A 14,660-nucleotide genomic window follows, 5' to 3' on the forward strand; every position below is an offset into this window, starting at 1 on the left:
AGCCCTGAGGGGTGAAAGCCCAGGGGCGCAGCGGGAGGTGTTTATTTTAGCTTTAATTTGTTGTTCGAGGTTTTACTCCTATGAAGCCGGAAGTTTTCGGCTCCTCTGTGTTTGTTAATCATTAATATGATGTTTTTAAGCATATGAGCTGGATGGGTTTGAGTTGGATGGCCATAAAAAGTAATTTTCCCTTCATGTGGGCTTCCTATATTTCGGATTTCAAGTGAAGTAAAGCTGGCCAAACCAGGAACTCTGTCAAGAAATGCCTGCAATCGTATGGAGGTGCTGCAGGCGCACTTTATAGGACCTACCAGCTGTGAGCTAAGACACGGAACAGATGAGCAGTCCGTTTTTTATGTGGCAGGTCTATTAGCCTGATAATAATAAGCAGAGTGACATGTTAACCGTGTAGTGCCTCAGGAGCACTAACTACACTTTCAGTGCATGAGCTGCATTTCCGCGCGTAACTCCTTTACAGGTAGTGCACTTGCACTATCCGCGCGCCTATCCGTCTCCGGTCGCTGTCCACGCGGGTCCACTCCCTTCCAGCCAAGTCTCGGCGCCTTCTCCTATTTTGCCTCAAGTGCGGCTTTCCATAAAAATTCCAAGCATTTCCCTACAAGGAGAGGCTCTCAATCCCCTCACATGTATTCAGGAGGAGCCCCACGGCAGTCTTGCGTCACGGTAAATAAATGACGCGGTGTACGTATTTAGGGAGTAAACTGCACGGTACTGCCCCGGAGATACGTGACTGCCTTGCATACATCCATGCCGACGGTCTGTCCGCGCTTTACTGCACTCTGTGTGTGCGTGCACAAGATGGCGACAAACGGCCTGTTTTTATTCATTTATATTAAACAAAACCAATTTCTTTTAAAATATTTTAATATAGCTCAAATCCAAACATTTCATTACAAGTCAGAAAGTAAAGTCATCTCCAATAAAGGCCTCTTTCACAGGTTCAATATGTCCATGTTCAGCAAAAATAAGAACCTCGTCTTCAACCTTAATATAAGTTACCAAGGGAAAACAGCTTCACAAGGAGCTGTTCAACCACAGCAATAACTCTTATTTGATACAGCATTGACTAAATTGTCAGTGTGCGTTATATAGCATTACATCTTACAGCATGTTGGATTAAGTAAGTAACAGTAAAGGGTCATCGATGTCAACATCAGTACTGTTGACTGCCAGAGTGCCTTATTGATACTTTCACAGACAGGATCCCTTACAAATTTAACACATAACATTTAGTTTATACCATAAACCAGCCTTACAACTGAGTATCTATTTTATTTAGGCTATTTTTAATTTGACACACTAAGGAAAAGCCTCTGTAGTTGCATGCATCTGCTACCTTTAAAGCACAGCGTGACATACAGTTGCATAGATCTGAACAGTCCAGCTTCTACTGTTTTTAACGATCATTGCACCAATGCATGAAATTGCTAGAAACAATACATAAAGGCAGATCTGATGGGTTTATCAGCAGGAGAACAGCAGTCTGAGTAGAGTGATTGTCAGTGAACAGCAGCTTTTTTCTGATTCTATACAGGTTTAGAGTTTTGACAATATGAAGGATATGCAGTGAAGAAGAGTGAATATAGACAGTGTCCAGTTTGTCCACCGGAGAACATCCCTGTCAAAGCAAATCAACCTAAAGTCTTCTAAAGATAAAGGAGTTTCTTTGCTGGTCAGCAGTTGGAAAGTCACAATTAGTGTACAACAACTTTGGTTTTGAAAATCAAGTTAAGTCAGCATAAAACCGATGATATACTGCACAGGTTACAGCCGGCCTTTTCACCAATCGCTAAAGCGGAGTCGGTTGAAGGCCTCTTTAATGTCCTCGTTGGATTTTGTAGTCCCGTCGCCAAAACGGAGTACTTTGCTGTCGGGAACGTCCTGCTTCAGCTTGCGCTTGCTGAGAACCACAGTGCCTTCGGCTCCCTCCTCCTTAGGACCTATCAGCAGGATGTAGGCAGCATGGCGCCCACGCTCCATCAGCGTGGCTACAATGAAAATATATAAGTTACCCAAAAATAAATTTAAAAAAACACTGCTCAATCTGATTTCCTTGTGTTGTTTCTTAAAAATAATTATTGTTGGTCCAGGTTCAACATCGCAAGTGACCAATCACGTTGCTTGGATTTTTTATTCCAAGGCGCAAAACTATGTCATCAACATGTGATTGGTCACTTGCAATGTTAAACCTGGACCAACATTAATTAAGATAATCCAGGTATAACACCAACACGGGGTGTTGTTATAAAGATACACCCTGGAAATACATCGTACCAGTAATACCTTTGCTAGAACAAGAGGTACCTTTAAATGCTATAATGTGGTCTACGACATTAGTGGACTCGAGGACAGCATTCGAATAGAGAGGATGCAGCATGTAAGAGCGTCGTTCACTTGTTACTGGTTCCTGAAAGGAAAACATTGCAGCTGTCAGGGAGCAGTTTTGTTTGTGAGAAACGTGTAAAATGATCATATTCATAAAGGTAGTGTACTTACAGATGAGTTTGACTCTGAGGGCATCAAGCCCCAAAACATGAAGACTGAGAAGTAGTTGGTGGTGTCGATGGAAGCGGGTCTCGGGGAATTAGGACTGGCCAAGAGCTGGACTTCCCACAGCACACCGCCAGTCTTCCCATCCAGGATTATTATCTACATTTAAAACCAAAGTGGTCTAGTTTTTCTATGATTCACACTGATCACCTCATGCCAGCAGTCAGGCATCGAAATAAAGCTGTTTGTCACGTTTTCAATTTAACTTACCCTCTTTGTGTTGTTGCCAATATCCTCCTCAATGACAACATCTATTAAACCATCTTTGTTAAAATGACCAAAAGAGGGTTCACTGAAAAAAATAAAGAGAAAAGGCTGTTTTTCCACCCAGCGAGTCCTAGTTAATAACAACAAATGGTTTACTTTGATATTTATTTTGCTCTCCCACAAAAATGACCAGAATTTAATACTGAATGTAAGGCTGCTCAATTAATCGAATTTTAATCACGATTACGATCTGGGCTTTCAACGATCATTAAAAATGACTGAGCCGATTATTAGCCCCTCCCTCATTTATCCGCGACACCTTAAAGGCCGGTCCGTGAAAATATTGTCGGGCGCAAAAAAGGTTGGAGACGCTGATTAAGAGGACCCGAGGGAAGCTCGGAAAGCTAAGCAGAAGTTATTTGGAGAGTGACTGCTGTTGGTTGAAAAGAGTTTAAAAAAAAAAACTTCAGTGGTGTTGCACACTATTTTATATTATTTTTTAAAGTCATTGTTAACCCTTTAAAGCCGGTCAGAGCAGCACGCTCCGTTTTGCGTAACTATTTTTAAATCCCTGTAGAACCTGAACAGTGTAAGCTAGCGCAATAATTTGTTTTGCATATGAAACCGGAGGAGTTGTACTTACATCTTATGCCATCAGCTTGTCCTCGGTCACGGTTTCGTTCCACATATAGCTTTGCAAAAATTGCATAAAAAGCGCTTGCAGGAACAAAAACATAATATTCCAGAAACACGCTTTGCCGTTCCTATCAGCTGTTCGTAACACTTCCCACAGTGAAATTATGCACATGCTGTTTTCTTTGCAAATTTGCATCATAGGATTGTTTTTTGTTTTTCCTGCAGTATATAAAAATTGCTGTATCTCCAAAATAAAACTATGAAGACACTCAAAATAAATTTCCTGTGGTGGGAAACTATTTTTTGCAACTTTATTGTATTTAAAGTTTTGAGGGATAAACCTCTTAAACTTCTCCAAGTAGAAATATATGTAAACAAAACAAAAGCGATTTTCAATTTTTTTTTGTAGTTTATTGCACTTTTTTGCAATTTATGTAATTACTATGGACTTAATGCATACATATTATTAAAATGTGGGCTATAACAGTTGTATTGATGTATAGCAACTTGAAATGCTCCCACAAATGGCACTACAGCATGTAAAAAAAATAAATAAAAATAATATAAGCTCTGGTGGACTTGGTTCTATAGTAGGTCTTAAAGGGTTAAATAAATATCGTCAAATAATCGTGATCTCAATTTCAGTGAAAATAATCGTGATTATCATTTTTGCCATAATCGAGCAGCCCTAACTGAATGTTTGAGATTGTTGGTTTTTGTTGTGTTTTAACACAATCTGACTTCTGAGCAAATATATTATTTTAATGAGATGTATAAATTATTTAGTGGATATGGACATGTCTACAGTACATTTAGGGACTATTTTTCCAGGTCTATAAATGATATAGCTTTACCATCCATGCATCCACACTCACACATTTATAATCACCAATGAGCCTAAGTCCACAAACTGCATGTCTTTGTACTGTAGGAGGAAGGCAGAGTACCCACACAAACATGGGGAGAACATGCAAACTTCACACAGATAGGCCTCGGCCAGATGTTGGATTTGAACCCAGGACCTTCTTGCTGTGAGGCAAGTGCTGCACAGCTATGACTGCAGCTCACCAGGGGAAAAATAAATAAATAAAATAAAGATGTTTTTTGTTTCTGTAATTACTTAATAGCCTAACTTTTTTTAGGTGAAGTATTAAATTTAGAATCACAAATGTTAGTGTATCTGTAAACACTGATTATGTTATTGCACTAATGCATGCCATGTATTCATTATGGTAGGAAAGATGTAGGTAAGTGCTCTTGTTGTTTTTCTTCCCTTTCTGTATCCATGGCATTATGGAATTTGTCCAGCAATCTCAACGGTATCGACCTTGTAAGCACTCTGTACTGAGGTATTAATTAAGCTGCTGTGCTGTGTAACTAAGCACTTTCCTCTTATTCTATGCACATGAAATCTAAAGCATACACAGTGGGTTTACCTGAGGACTGAGCTGGTGTTGAATCTCCACAGTAGCTCCAAATGTTTGCCATCAAGCAATGCCACCTCCTTCCCAGCCACAACCAGCAGGTTGGATGAATCATCCGTTTCATCGGTTTTCAGCATTCGACTCACTTCAGACCTATAAAGCAGAAACAAATAGCAAGTCTCAGGGTAAAAATCCCCATGACAACAGGCGGTTTTGTAGAAGTGATAATCAAAGTTCCTTCTTACTCGTAGATGGGTACAAGGCCGTCTGTGCCACTGGCATTTCTCTCCAGGTGTTGGTCCTTCTTCAGACCCATATCCATCCCTGCTTTAGCCTTGGCAGCGATCTTCCACAGTGCCCAGCCATACAGCCCAGTGTCTACGAGTAAATACACTCACTCACTCAATAATTCCCTTTCCTGTCCTAGAATCAACAACAGGAAGAAAACTAAAAGCTGACGAATCTTTTGAAAAGTGAGTAAAGATGAAATGTTACAGTAAATGAGCCTCACTGTAAGAACTGTTGTTAAAAAATGCAGCAAGGTTAATATCAGGTAATATCAATATTTAACAAACATCTCTATGATAACGTTTCTTTTACTGAAGCGTTTGATGCACACCTGAACCCTAACCAAATCTCTTTGACCCACCTCCTTTGTAGACATCTAATACCTGCGGGTAATTTTCTTTGGGTCCATAAGTTATTATTAATCAGAACATATGACTTTATTCAACTTTTAAATAAGTTGTTACAGGACAAAGATTCACATAATCTTTTAAGCCTAGACTAAAGGTGATCCTATAAAAGGTATAACAGTGCAGCTGTTATTATTCAGCTTTTGTTATGACTAAGCATTAAAAAAAAATCTGTAACAGTTTGAGTTTTGCAACTGTACTTGGATAAAATGCAACACTTATCATTGAGAACCTGCTCAACCGGTTTGCCTGCAGAGTAACTGTCACGGATGATTTCATACACAAACCTTTTTGCAGTAGTACGTAGTAAGAACCTTTCTCAGTGCGGTGCAGAAGATGACTGGCTGTCTCTGTGGAATCGAGAACCACCGTAGTGCCGATTTGGTCACCCGTCTTCCCTGAGAGCAATACCAGCTGAGTCTGCAGATATGACAGGAGACACTGAGACTGGGACGATTCCATTTTTGCTTTAATATTATCATTAATATCAACACTTTCAATGGGGAACATTTCCATATTTGAGTCTTGTTACAGCAAGAGAAAAACATAATAAAATATACCAAAAACCAAGAAACAGAATAATATAACTCTTAACTTCACCTTTACCTGTGTGTTATCAGATGCCACCAGAGCCACATCACCAACTTTGTCCCCATCCAGATCTGGGACACTGAGAACGGGCGCAGAGCTGCGCAGCCCAGTAGGCTGAGACTGTTGCCAGATTTTCGTACCTGAGACAACCACACCACACAGTAACAACGTAGGTTACAAAAGACATCTTTCTTGACCTAAAACGGATCTTTAGAAGTTAAAATTGCTTTACTTCCTTCCTTTAACTAGACTTCAGGAACACTACATTAAATGGTATGTCAGTAATTTGTTGCCGCTAACAAATTGGAAATGGGTACAATTTTTTTCTTAGCCAGTAAAATCCCCATTTCTCTTCCTCTTAATTAAATAAAGGATTTGATTTGCCACTACTTGCATTGAGTTTGTTTTTTCACTAACCTGTATGTTTGTCGATGGCTGTGAGTTTGTCAGAATGGGACAGCAGACAGTCCCAGGTTCTGCCCGTTTCTCTTTCGAGGCCACACTGGGCCCAGTGGAAGTCGGGTTCCAGCGGACAGTCCCACAGGTTCTCTCCATGTGTGCCATCCAGTGCCAACAGAAACACGCATGGTGAGGATAGACCTGGAAAACCCACAGTTTTTCTAAACAAACATAACACACAATGGGTGTATTGTATTTTCATAAACAGAGGATCAGTCTCTACCTTTATCAGCACATGATCTGTTCTGTGTCACTTCTGTGGTTTTGAGAATAAACAGGACATCCATCACCTTGTCTTCATTTGCATGTTCAAAAGCTAAGAAGTTGTAGGTTGCTGTGGTGAAGAAAAGAGAAAGTAGTGCCTAATTATCTCGCAACTATAACACTGTCAAGCAGTGAAATTGCACTCACCTGCTCCAGGGAATGAACTGTTCCAGGTAACGAGATATTGTGGCCTCACGGGACAGGGGATGATGAAGGAGAAGGCAAACACGATGGTGAGGCAAAGGAACAAGGACAAGAAAAAGACTGCAGTTCGCCAATGAGACAGTTTGGAAAAACCCAACTCCTTGCAGCTCTTTCTCTTCAGCTCTGTTGCTGATGGTACTGTTCCTGCCTCTGCACCATCTTCTCCTGTCTTCAGAGGGTCGCCCTCAGTGGCTTGGTCTGTGGTCTCCATCACTGCCTTAACGCATTACTGGCCCACTGACCTGCCTAAAAGGAGAAAAGAGATTATGGTAAACACTTACGTAAATACATACCACTGCAAATACAAATAGTCATATACAGTTCCAGTGTGGAGCGGATTATAAACCTGCATGTGTCAAAGTAACCATACAAAACTCGCTGGCATTCACAGATACACTCTGTGGGAAATAATACTGGAGGCAGCAGTGTCTAGCAGTCCAGCTATTTCTGCTGCATCAACCTTTGTGAATCTCTGCTTATTCAGATGTGCCAGCACAGATCCAGACGCTTCTCAGCACAAAAAGAGCAGACCCATAATAAACATCGCTCAGGATTGCACACCATATTTGTTCTGCAGCAACAGGCTTATTACTCACACGTAAAAAAAGAAAAAGAAAAAAGAAAGATAAGGGCGTGTGCTACAAACTTCCTTATGTATATTACAAACAGACTCGCACAAAATTATTTTACGCCCCGAGACCGTGCCGTGAAAGTCTTTTCTTCGCCTTAGTCAGTTCCGGATAGCTATCTATATTAACGAGATTAGGTATTAAAAAAAGTTTACCCTCAACACCTGGGTGGATTAGTTTGCTAACTTGTTGAACGAAGGCCAGCCCCGAAAAAAGGGACTGTGTGTAATATTACCACAGAAAGCGGCCCTCGATTTGAGGTTAATTCAATAGTTTAAGCAGATACAGATAAGGTTTTTCTTACTTTAACTCTGCACCGCCGACTCCTGCGTTCTTTGGTGCGGCTAACTTTAGATAGCAGGCCTGACACAGGCTAACAAAACTGCCTGTAAACCTCAATTGCGTAAACAAATCACAGGCAAGCCCACCGTCCTAAAAGGTTCGCGTACCCCGAATTTGTCTGACAGGTAGCGCTACACATTGAAAATGTACACATTCAAATAATATTGAAACCTCCGAAACAACATGAACCTTAACATTAAGATTCATTTACCTAAATTTGGGTATTGCTTGTAGCAAGAGGTGCTTCAACATGATGAATGCCTATGGCGAATAGCCGTTGCCTGAAAGTCATAGCTCAGGGTCTAACAGTAAACGTGTTGTGATTGGTTGTTGTACGCGTACTTGGCCGTTTCGATTGGCACATTTAGACGGAATCTGGGGACTTCCTGGTTTAGCGAGGCTACAGAATAGTTTCGTCATTTCCCGGATATTGGACGGAAACGGGCGAGTTGAAGAAATAGAGGGAGAAGCAGCAAAAGGAGATGCTTGGATAAATAAATTCTCAAATAAGCCGATAAAACAGAGGAACCGTTTTCAAGTTGATTGACTTTTATCTAACCCCGTCGACGGAAGAACCGCAGTAATGTCTGCCCAAGCTCAAATGAGAGCTTTGCTCGACCAGCTGATGGGAACAGCGAGGGACGGTGAGTTGCTGTAGCATGCTAGCCGAGCTAGCTAGCCAAGATGGAGCCACTGCTGAGGCTGGCTTGTGTTGGCGTGTGATGGACAGAGCTGCATGAATGGATGTACTGCAGAGGGCTGTGGGACAAAGTAACGTTATATTCAGGCAGCCTGTTAAGGATTAATGAGAGGATTTAATGTTTGCATCCAACGTGGCTCATTGCAGTTTAATAGGTTGTAGTTTCCCTTTTATTACTTCTAGGATTTACTAAATTCCTAGCTTGTAATGTGCGTTGGCTAAACGTAGCTACTTGTTGTGGACTGTGAGGCGCCAAGCTAGGATGCATTGGACAGTGTACAAGAATATATTCCTGGCGTTAATTAATGTTTAGTTAATGGTAAACCAGATATCTTCTGTATCCATTTATATAGTTTAATTGGCATAATTTTAACCCTTGTGCGGTGTTCAAGGTTTTCAGTGTTTAGAAAGAGAAAAAATATTCTTCCTTCCTTCTTTGCTTACAATAACGTAACAATGGAAGCTTGCCCCATGTATATCTTGGATAACATATTTTCGGATAAAAATGTTTTTCCACCCATATTTTCTGATAGATTTTTCTTCATTACATTCTGTCACTAAAACCAGTATCACGTTTCTTCATTACTGTGCTCTTACAGGTGTTTTCCATGTATGTCAGTACTGCTTGGATTTGAGATCAAGTATCTTTGCATTAGTCGTCATGGCTGTATTGATTAAATAAAGCGTAATCTCACACCAAACAAGGGTTAAACGATAAACGGACCGTACTTTGCAGTCGGTCTTGCAGGAGTTCTAAAAACAAAATGAAACACTTTTCTAAAGGAACAAAATAATTTAGCACATATACTCGATAATAAAACACTTTCGAGATTAACTCGAGATTAGATTTTATTTAAAAAGAAACGGAGTGCAATACTGCGCTCGTTAATTGTGATTATCGCAGTTATGAGTGGACAGACGTCCTAAATGAAGTGTTTTCTTTTTTAGTAGCTTCCAGCCGTTTGGATACAAACATTAATTGGCAAATAATATAACCCGATTTAGTCCCATAGTTGGGTTTAATTGGAAGTGTAATACATTATTACAGCAGCAGATTAGAATAGAATAAATAGATGCAGCATAACCTGTAACATCGGTGCTGTGCAATGTTAGAAAAACATGTATAATACACGCTTGAAGAAGCATAATTTAAATGTATGTATGTGTGTGTAAATATATCAGCTGTCAGGTCTGACTGCAGTTTCTTGCAGCCCTGCCGTTTTATAAATATTTTATCCTGACAGCTGGTTGTGTAAAATTTGAAGCTCTGAGCCTTTTTTTTTTTCATTTTTTTAACAAGTTGAGCTTTAGAGTAAGAGTGAATTTGTGTGGTGAGCTTGTGGGTGTATGTGTGATGAGATATGATATCAAATTCTTCCCATACTTTTGTTGCATACAGACTGAACAATTGTGGCCCCTTTATTTTATTCATTAAGGTTCAGTGTATCTTTGCCAGCCTACATCAATCTGCAAAGGAGTTGCAGAAAAGCCTCATGTTCATCGAGCCGTGAGTCACACATAATTTTTAAAGCTGTTATGGTGAATATCCAAACAATTTGTTTGCCTTCCGGAAGTTATTGTAGCCTTTTTCTTTTTTTTTTTCTTAAAAAAAAAAAAATCACACAAATAGGTAAATCTTCAGTGGCACTAGTATTACTATTTGAAGTAGTATCACACAGCTTGAGCTAAGACGTCTGGTCGCGCTGAGTCCAAACGAGCAGTTTTCCATTACACGTCTGTTTTCAGAAGGCAATTTTAGCAGTCAGTCCACACACACACACAAAAAAAACTTTGCACACAGCATTTACAATCTGACTTGTGTATGACTCCCAACTTCTTACTACAGGTGTGCGCGAGAAAACTGTTCCCATTTATACTTTTCTACAGCGGGTTTAAAATTCTGCAGCTGAGGTCTTGAAGATGCAGAAGGGTACAGTATGTGGTGCAAGTCGCAGTGTGTATAACCTAAATTTTTTTCCTTGGATTTCTTTTGCATCCTTGTTTTGAATTTCCTTTGAATGTTCACAGTTATAAATAAAGGCTTGGCTGGAACATTTGATTTTAAAAATTTAAATCTATTTATAGTCGTAGTGGCCATCTTCCATTTTCTAATGAAAATGATACAGCATTAAGGTAGCAGCTGTACTTGACACGACTTAACTGAAACCTAAATTGTATTATTATAATGTTATGTTACACCGCTCCCAGCCCAATCCTTTGACCCTCATTATAGAGTGGGCGTTGAGCCTTATAAAAAGTTAACTGAGTTGAGGCTCTGATAATAACCCATTTGAGGCTTGGGTAAGGTAAGCACTAAGAATAAGAACAAAGTAACACACACATACAAAGCAACCTTTATTACTGCATTAATACATTAGTATAGTCCAGTAGAGGCACATTTACTCTACTAATGGATACCTGTAATGTTACATTAATAAAGTACAATGAAAACCCTGACAAGCAGCAATATACAAATAGCTTTTACTCATTTGGATAGGTACAAAGTATTTAAATGGAACTGTGGTATGTAGTACAATTACATTAATATGTATTGAAGCACTGGATACCTCGCCACTGTTATCGAGTATGTGAGGGCTGTCTCACTGGTTCTTCTTTTGGGCTGTTTCAGGGGATGAGACGCGGCAGAGGGTCAAGTTCACTGACGAACGAGTCTGCAAAAGTCACCTTCTCAACTGCTGCCCACATGACATCCTCTCTGGAACTGTAAGTGAGACAAACTTCAGTTCTGACCCATCCTGAAAGCTTTAAAAACTCAGTTCATTTCTAAGAGGTTGGAAAGAAATTTCAGAAAGGAAAAAAAAAGTGCTATAAGTGTCTTTAACTTTTGCAGTCTTTTTTTATTTTTTTACATTATCATTTGTTTATGTTTGAGTTTATGCAGCATAACTCATGTCTGTCTGGTTTTTTTTGGTGATAGCGCATGGACCTGGGGGAGTGCACTAAGATCCATGACCTGGCACTTCGGGCTGATTATGAAATTGCCTCCAAGGAGAGAGATCTTTTCTTTGAGCTTGATGTAAGTGAGGTTCCTTTTACTAATTTTAGTGCAATAATCCTTTCTGTCATCGTTGTATTTTTACTCAGTTGTATATAGTATTTGTATTTGTATTCTATTTTTATCTTATTGTATATTTATTTTATTTTATTCTACTGTATATAGTATTTTATTCTATTCTGTACAGTTGTGTACTGTATTTATTCTTATTGTATTCTAATTTTTGCGTCATAACTTTTGCACTGTCCACTTCCTGCTGTGACAAAACAAATTTCCCACGTGTGGGACTAATAAAGGTTATCTTATCTTAATAATATCTTAATAATATTATTAATTAATAATAATCTGGAGTGAGTGAGGGACAGGACGTGACTGAACAAACTGCTCTCCATCATGGCCCATTTCACACGCTCCACTCCACACTAACGAGGCAGCAGAACTCCTTCTCCCTTAAAATGATTTAACCCCGCTTTCAAAAAGAATGCTTCAGGAAGTCTTTTTTTTTTATTTTTATACCTTCTTGCAGCTGTTTCCCTGATTTATTGTGTGCATATTATTTATTAATGCAAGTTGCACAATCTTAGACTTTTCACTTTTCTTTAACTCATTTTTATGTTTTCTTTGTTTTTTATCAATGTTGTGCATATTTTAAAAAATTGCTTTTTCTCACGGTTTAAGGCCCTAGGTGTGCACTTGTGGCACTTTTGCTTTACAATAAACATAGTTAAAGAGTACTATTTGTATTCTTTATCGTACTGCTGTAACACAATAATTTCCCTTGTGAATGAATAAAATGTCTATCTGTCTTGCAAGTCAGCACCATTCATGCCAAAAGCGTTTTTGAAATGATGCAAGTGCAAATCAAAACATTTGTACTTGCCAAGTAGTGACTGCTGAGTGTGTTAATAAAAGGTGTTGCTCCTACAGGCAGTGGATCACCTAGAGTCTTTTATTGTGGACTGTGATCGGAGGACAGAACTGGCCAAGAAGCGCCTGGCTGAGACCCAAGAAGAGATCAGTGCAGAGGTGGCAGCAAAGGTGAATGATGCAACATTTTTATGCTTGATAAAGTCTGGCTTTCCTTATGCAACATCCAGTGAACCCTGTCAGTGTGTTTTTTCGCTCAACATAACCTGTTGTCTCTTGTGTTGGTGTGGCTGTTTTGTAGGCAGAGAAGGTGCATGAGCTAAATGAGGAAATAGGAAAGCTCCTGGCCAAGGCTGAACAGCTCGGAGCTGAGGGCAATGTGGATGAGGCTCAGAAAGTCCTGCAAGAGGTGGAGAAGGTCCGCACGAAGAAGAAGGATGCAGAGGTAAGGAGTGAGCTCTTAGAACTTCGAGCTTGTGGTGCTTTCCGTCTCTTAATTTTCTGAACTTCTTACACCTCGCTGCCTCTTTTATTCCCTCTTGAACCATTTCAGGAAGAATACAGAAACTCCATGCCAGCCTCAAGCTTTCAGCAGCAGAAGCTTCGGGTGTGTGAGGTGTGCTCTGCTTACCTTGGTCTCCATGACAACGACCGTCGTTTGGCTGACCATTTTGGCGGGAAGCTTCACCTCGGCTTCATTCAGATCAGAGAAAAACTGGACCAGCTAAAGGTGTGTATAACTTGTTTACAGCCAACTCATAAAAATATGAGTGACATGGTGCTGAATACTTGCTAGAAAGGGAGGATGATGTAAAGGCTTTAGATATGTTTGTTTTGACTTTATTTTATTTATTTATTTTTATCAGAAAACTGTGGTCGAGAAGCAAGAGAAGAGGAATCAGGAGCGCTTAAAGAGACGAGAAGAAAGGGAGAAGGAGGAAAGGATGAGGAGGAGGTGAGTGCCGATGTTAAAATCCAGATGACATTTACAGCAGTGCGTGTTTTACTGTTTAACTCTGGGGTTTTATTTTATAGGACAAGATCAAGGAGCAGAGAGCACAGAAGGTAAGGAAGCTCCCTCTTCTGTCTGTCAGTTCATTCGTTCCAGTCTTTTATGAGTCCGATTTGTTCTGTTCAAGTCAGCTAATGAAATCTGCTGTCTTTGCCAGGTCCCGTTCTCGTGACCGCAGAAGGAGACGCTCACGCTCTTCGTCACGAGACAGGCGCCGTTCCCGCTCACGCTCCAGGGAGAGGAGGAGACGGCATCGCAGCCGATCCCGCTCACGCAGCCGAGGACACCGTCACAGCCACGAGCAGAGCTCCAGACACAAGTAAACACAGACGAAAACCCTTATTAATCTATACTCCCGTGAAAGAGAATTGAGCAAACACATGGAGATCCGTGGGATACTGATTGCGTCGCCTAAGAACAGTCAGTGAAAATAAAAGGAAACAACAATTACATGGGCTTTTTTTGAGCCCTTTATCCAGCTTCAAGCTTGTGTTTTGGCATTTTACACATACAATCCTTCTCTTTTTTTTTCAACTGCTCTGTTGTATTTGTGTTACTAACCTGAATATCTCATATCATTTTGTCGCTCAGGTCGTCCAGAGATCGAGAGCGCTCGTCCAGGGACCGTGACCGCTCATCCAGAGACCGGTCACGGGAGCGAGACAGAAGGGATGGTATGAACGGCAGGTCGGACTCGCGCAGGGCAGACGACAGAGACGTGGGGGACCTCTGAAGACCAAACTCCATCCATGACCACAACACCACAGCCTCCTCCCGTCTGTCCATTTATAATATCCTAATGTTAAACACTTTGGCTCGACACCCCACCCCTCTGTTTTCCCGCCTGCCTCCTTTCTTTGCTTTAGTGCAGCCAGAGTGCACACATACTATCAAGTATAGAATTGAGTTTTTTTGTTTAGTTGTTGTTGTTTTTTTCCTTTCTTTTTTTTTTTTTTTCTTGTTTTTTTTTTTTTTTATAGCATCAGATACATCAGATTTTTGGGGATTTGGCAGGTTATTGGTCAGTAGTGGAGTGTACTCTT

General features: G+C 40.3%; 2 protein-coding genes across 7 annotated transcripts; one reads left to right on the forward strand and one right to left on the reverse strand.

Annotated features, from left to right (window-relative positions):
* Positions 1-867: 867 nt before the first annotated feature.
* On the reverse strand, positions 868-8,361 carry fam234a (family with sequence similarity 234 member A). Of its 3 annotated transcripts, none has more exons than XM_080873144.1 (12): positions 8,234-8,361; positions 6,995-7,297; positions 6,807-6,917; positions 6,542-6,724; positions 6,134-6,264; positions 5,821-5,953; positions 5,084-5,216; positions 4,851-4,991; positions 2,782-2,863; positions 2,518-2,670; positions 2,326-2,428; positions 868-2,009 (listed from the first exon to the last, which is right to left on the reverse strand). In XM_080873144.1, exons 2-12 carry the CDS (start codon positions 7,260-7,262, stop codon positions 1,801-1,803), a joined length of 1,647 nt encoding a protein of 548 aa, XP_080729270.1. In that variant the 5' UTR covers positions 7,263-7,297; positions 8,234-8,361; the 3' UTR covers positions 868-1,800. The 3 variants fall into 3 exon arrangements, with proteins under 3 accessions (XP_080729270.1, XP_080729271.1, XP_080729269.1); XM_080873145.1 differs by lacking the exon at positions 8,234-8,361 and adding an exon at positions 7,985-8,142 and having other exon boundaries at positions 6,140-6,264; XM_080873143.1 differs by lacking the exon at positions 8,234-8,361 and adding an exon at positions 7,985-8,142.
* A 98-nt stretch (positions 8,362-8,459) lies between these two features.
* On the forward strand, positions 8,460-14,596 carry luc7l (LUC7-like). 4 transcript variants are annotated; one of them, XM_080873148.1, is made up of 11 exons: positions 8,482-8,666; positions 10,159-10,229; positions 10,569-11,446; positions 11,661-11,759; positions 12,666-12,776; positions 12,907-13,050; positions 13,159-13,335; positions 13,472-13,560; positions 13,641-13,670; positions 13,775-13,936; positions 14,209-14,596. In XM_080873148.1, the coding sequence occupies exons 4-11, from the start codon at positions 11,664-11,666 to the stop codon at positions 14,348-14,350; spliced, it is 951 nt and encodes a 316-aa protein (XP_080729274.1). In that variant the 5' UTR covers positions 8,482-8,666; positions 10,159-10,229; positions 10,569-11,446; positions 11,661-11,663; the 3' UTR covers positions 14,351-14,596. The 4 variants fall into 4 exon arrangements, with proteins under 4 accessions (XP_080729272.1, XP_080729274.1, XP_080729275.1 ...); XM_080873149.1 differs by having other exon boundaries at positions 11,352-11,446; XM_080873146.1 differs by lacking the exon at positions 10,159-10,229 and having other exon boundaries at positions 8,460-8,666; positions 11,352-11,446.
* Positions 14,597-14,660: the final 64 nt, after the last annotated feature.

Source organism: Rhamphochromis sp. 'chilingali' (genome assembly GCF_963969265.1).
Source record: "Rhamphochromis sp. 'chilingali' genome assembly, chromosome: 22".
Lineage (NCBI taxonomy): Eukaryota > Metazoa > Chordata > Actinopteri > Cichliformes > Cichlidae > Rhamphochromis > Rhamphochromis sp. 'chilingali'.

What these genes read in the sequence shown, in the direction of transcription:
- fam234a (XM_080873144.1), bottom strand. Translation starts at nt 7,262, where the DNA reads ATGGAGACCACAGACCAAGCCACTGAGGGCGACCCTCTGAAGACAGGA. An exon ending in CAGATCATGTGCTGATAAAG is followed by an intron (nt 6,725 to 6,806) that starts GTAGAGACTGAT and finishes TGGGTTTTCCAG; the next exon opens with GTCTATCCTCACCATGCGTG. An exon ending in TTGGCAACAACACAAAGAGG is followed by an intron (nt 2,671 to 2,781) that starts GTAAGTTAAATT and finishes TTTTAAATGTAG; the next exon opens with ATAATAATCCTGGATGGGAA.
- luc7l (XM_080873146.1), top strand. Translation starts at nt 8,606, where the DNA reads ATGTCTGCCCAAGCTCAAATGAGAGCTTTGCTCGACCAGCTGATGGGA. An exon ending in ATGACATCCTCTCTGGAACT is followed by an intron (nt 11,447 to 11,660) that starts GTAAGTGAGACA and finishes TTTTGGTGATAG; the next exon opens with CGCATGGACCTGGGGGAGTG. An exon ending in AAAAACTGGACCAGCTAAAG is followed by an intron (nt 13,336 to 13,471) that starts GTGTGTATAACT and finishes TATTTTTATCAG; the next exon opens with AAAACTGTGGTCGAGAAGCA.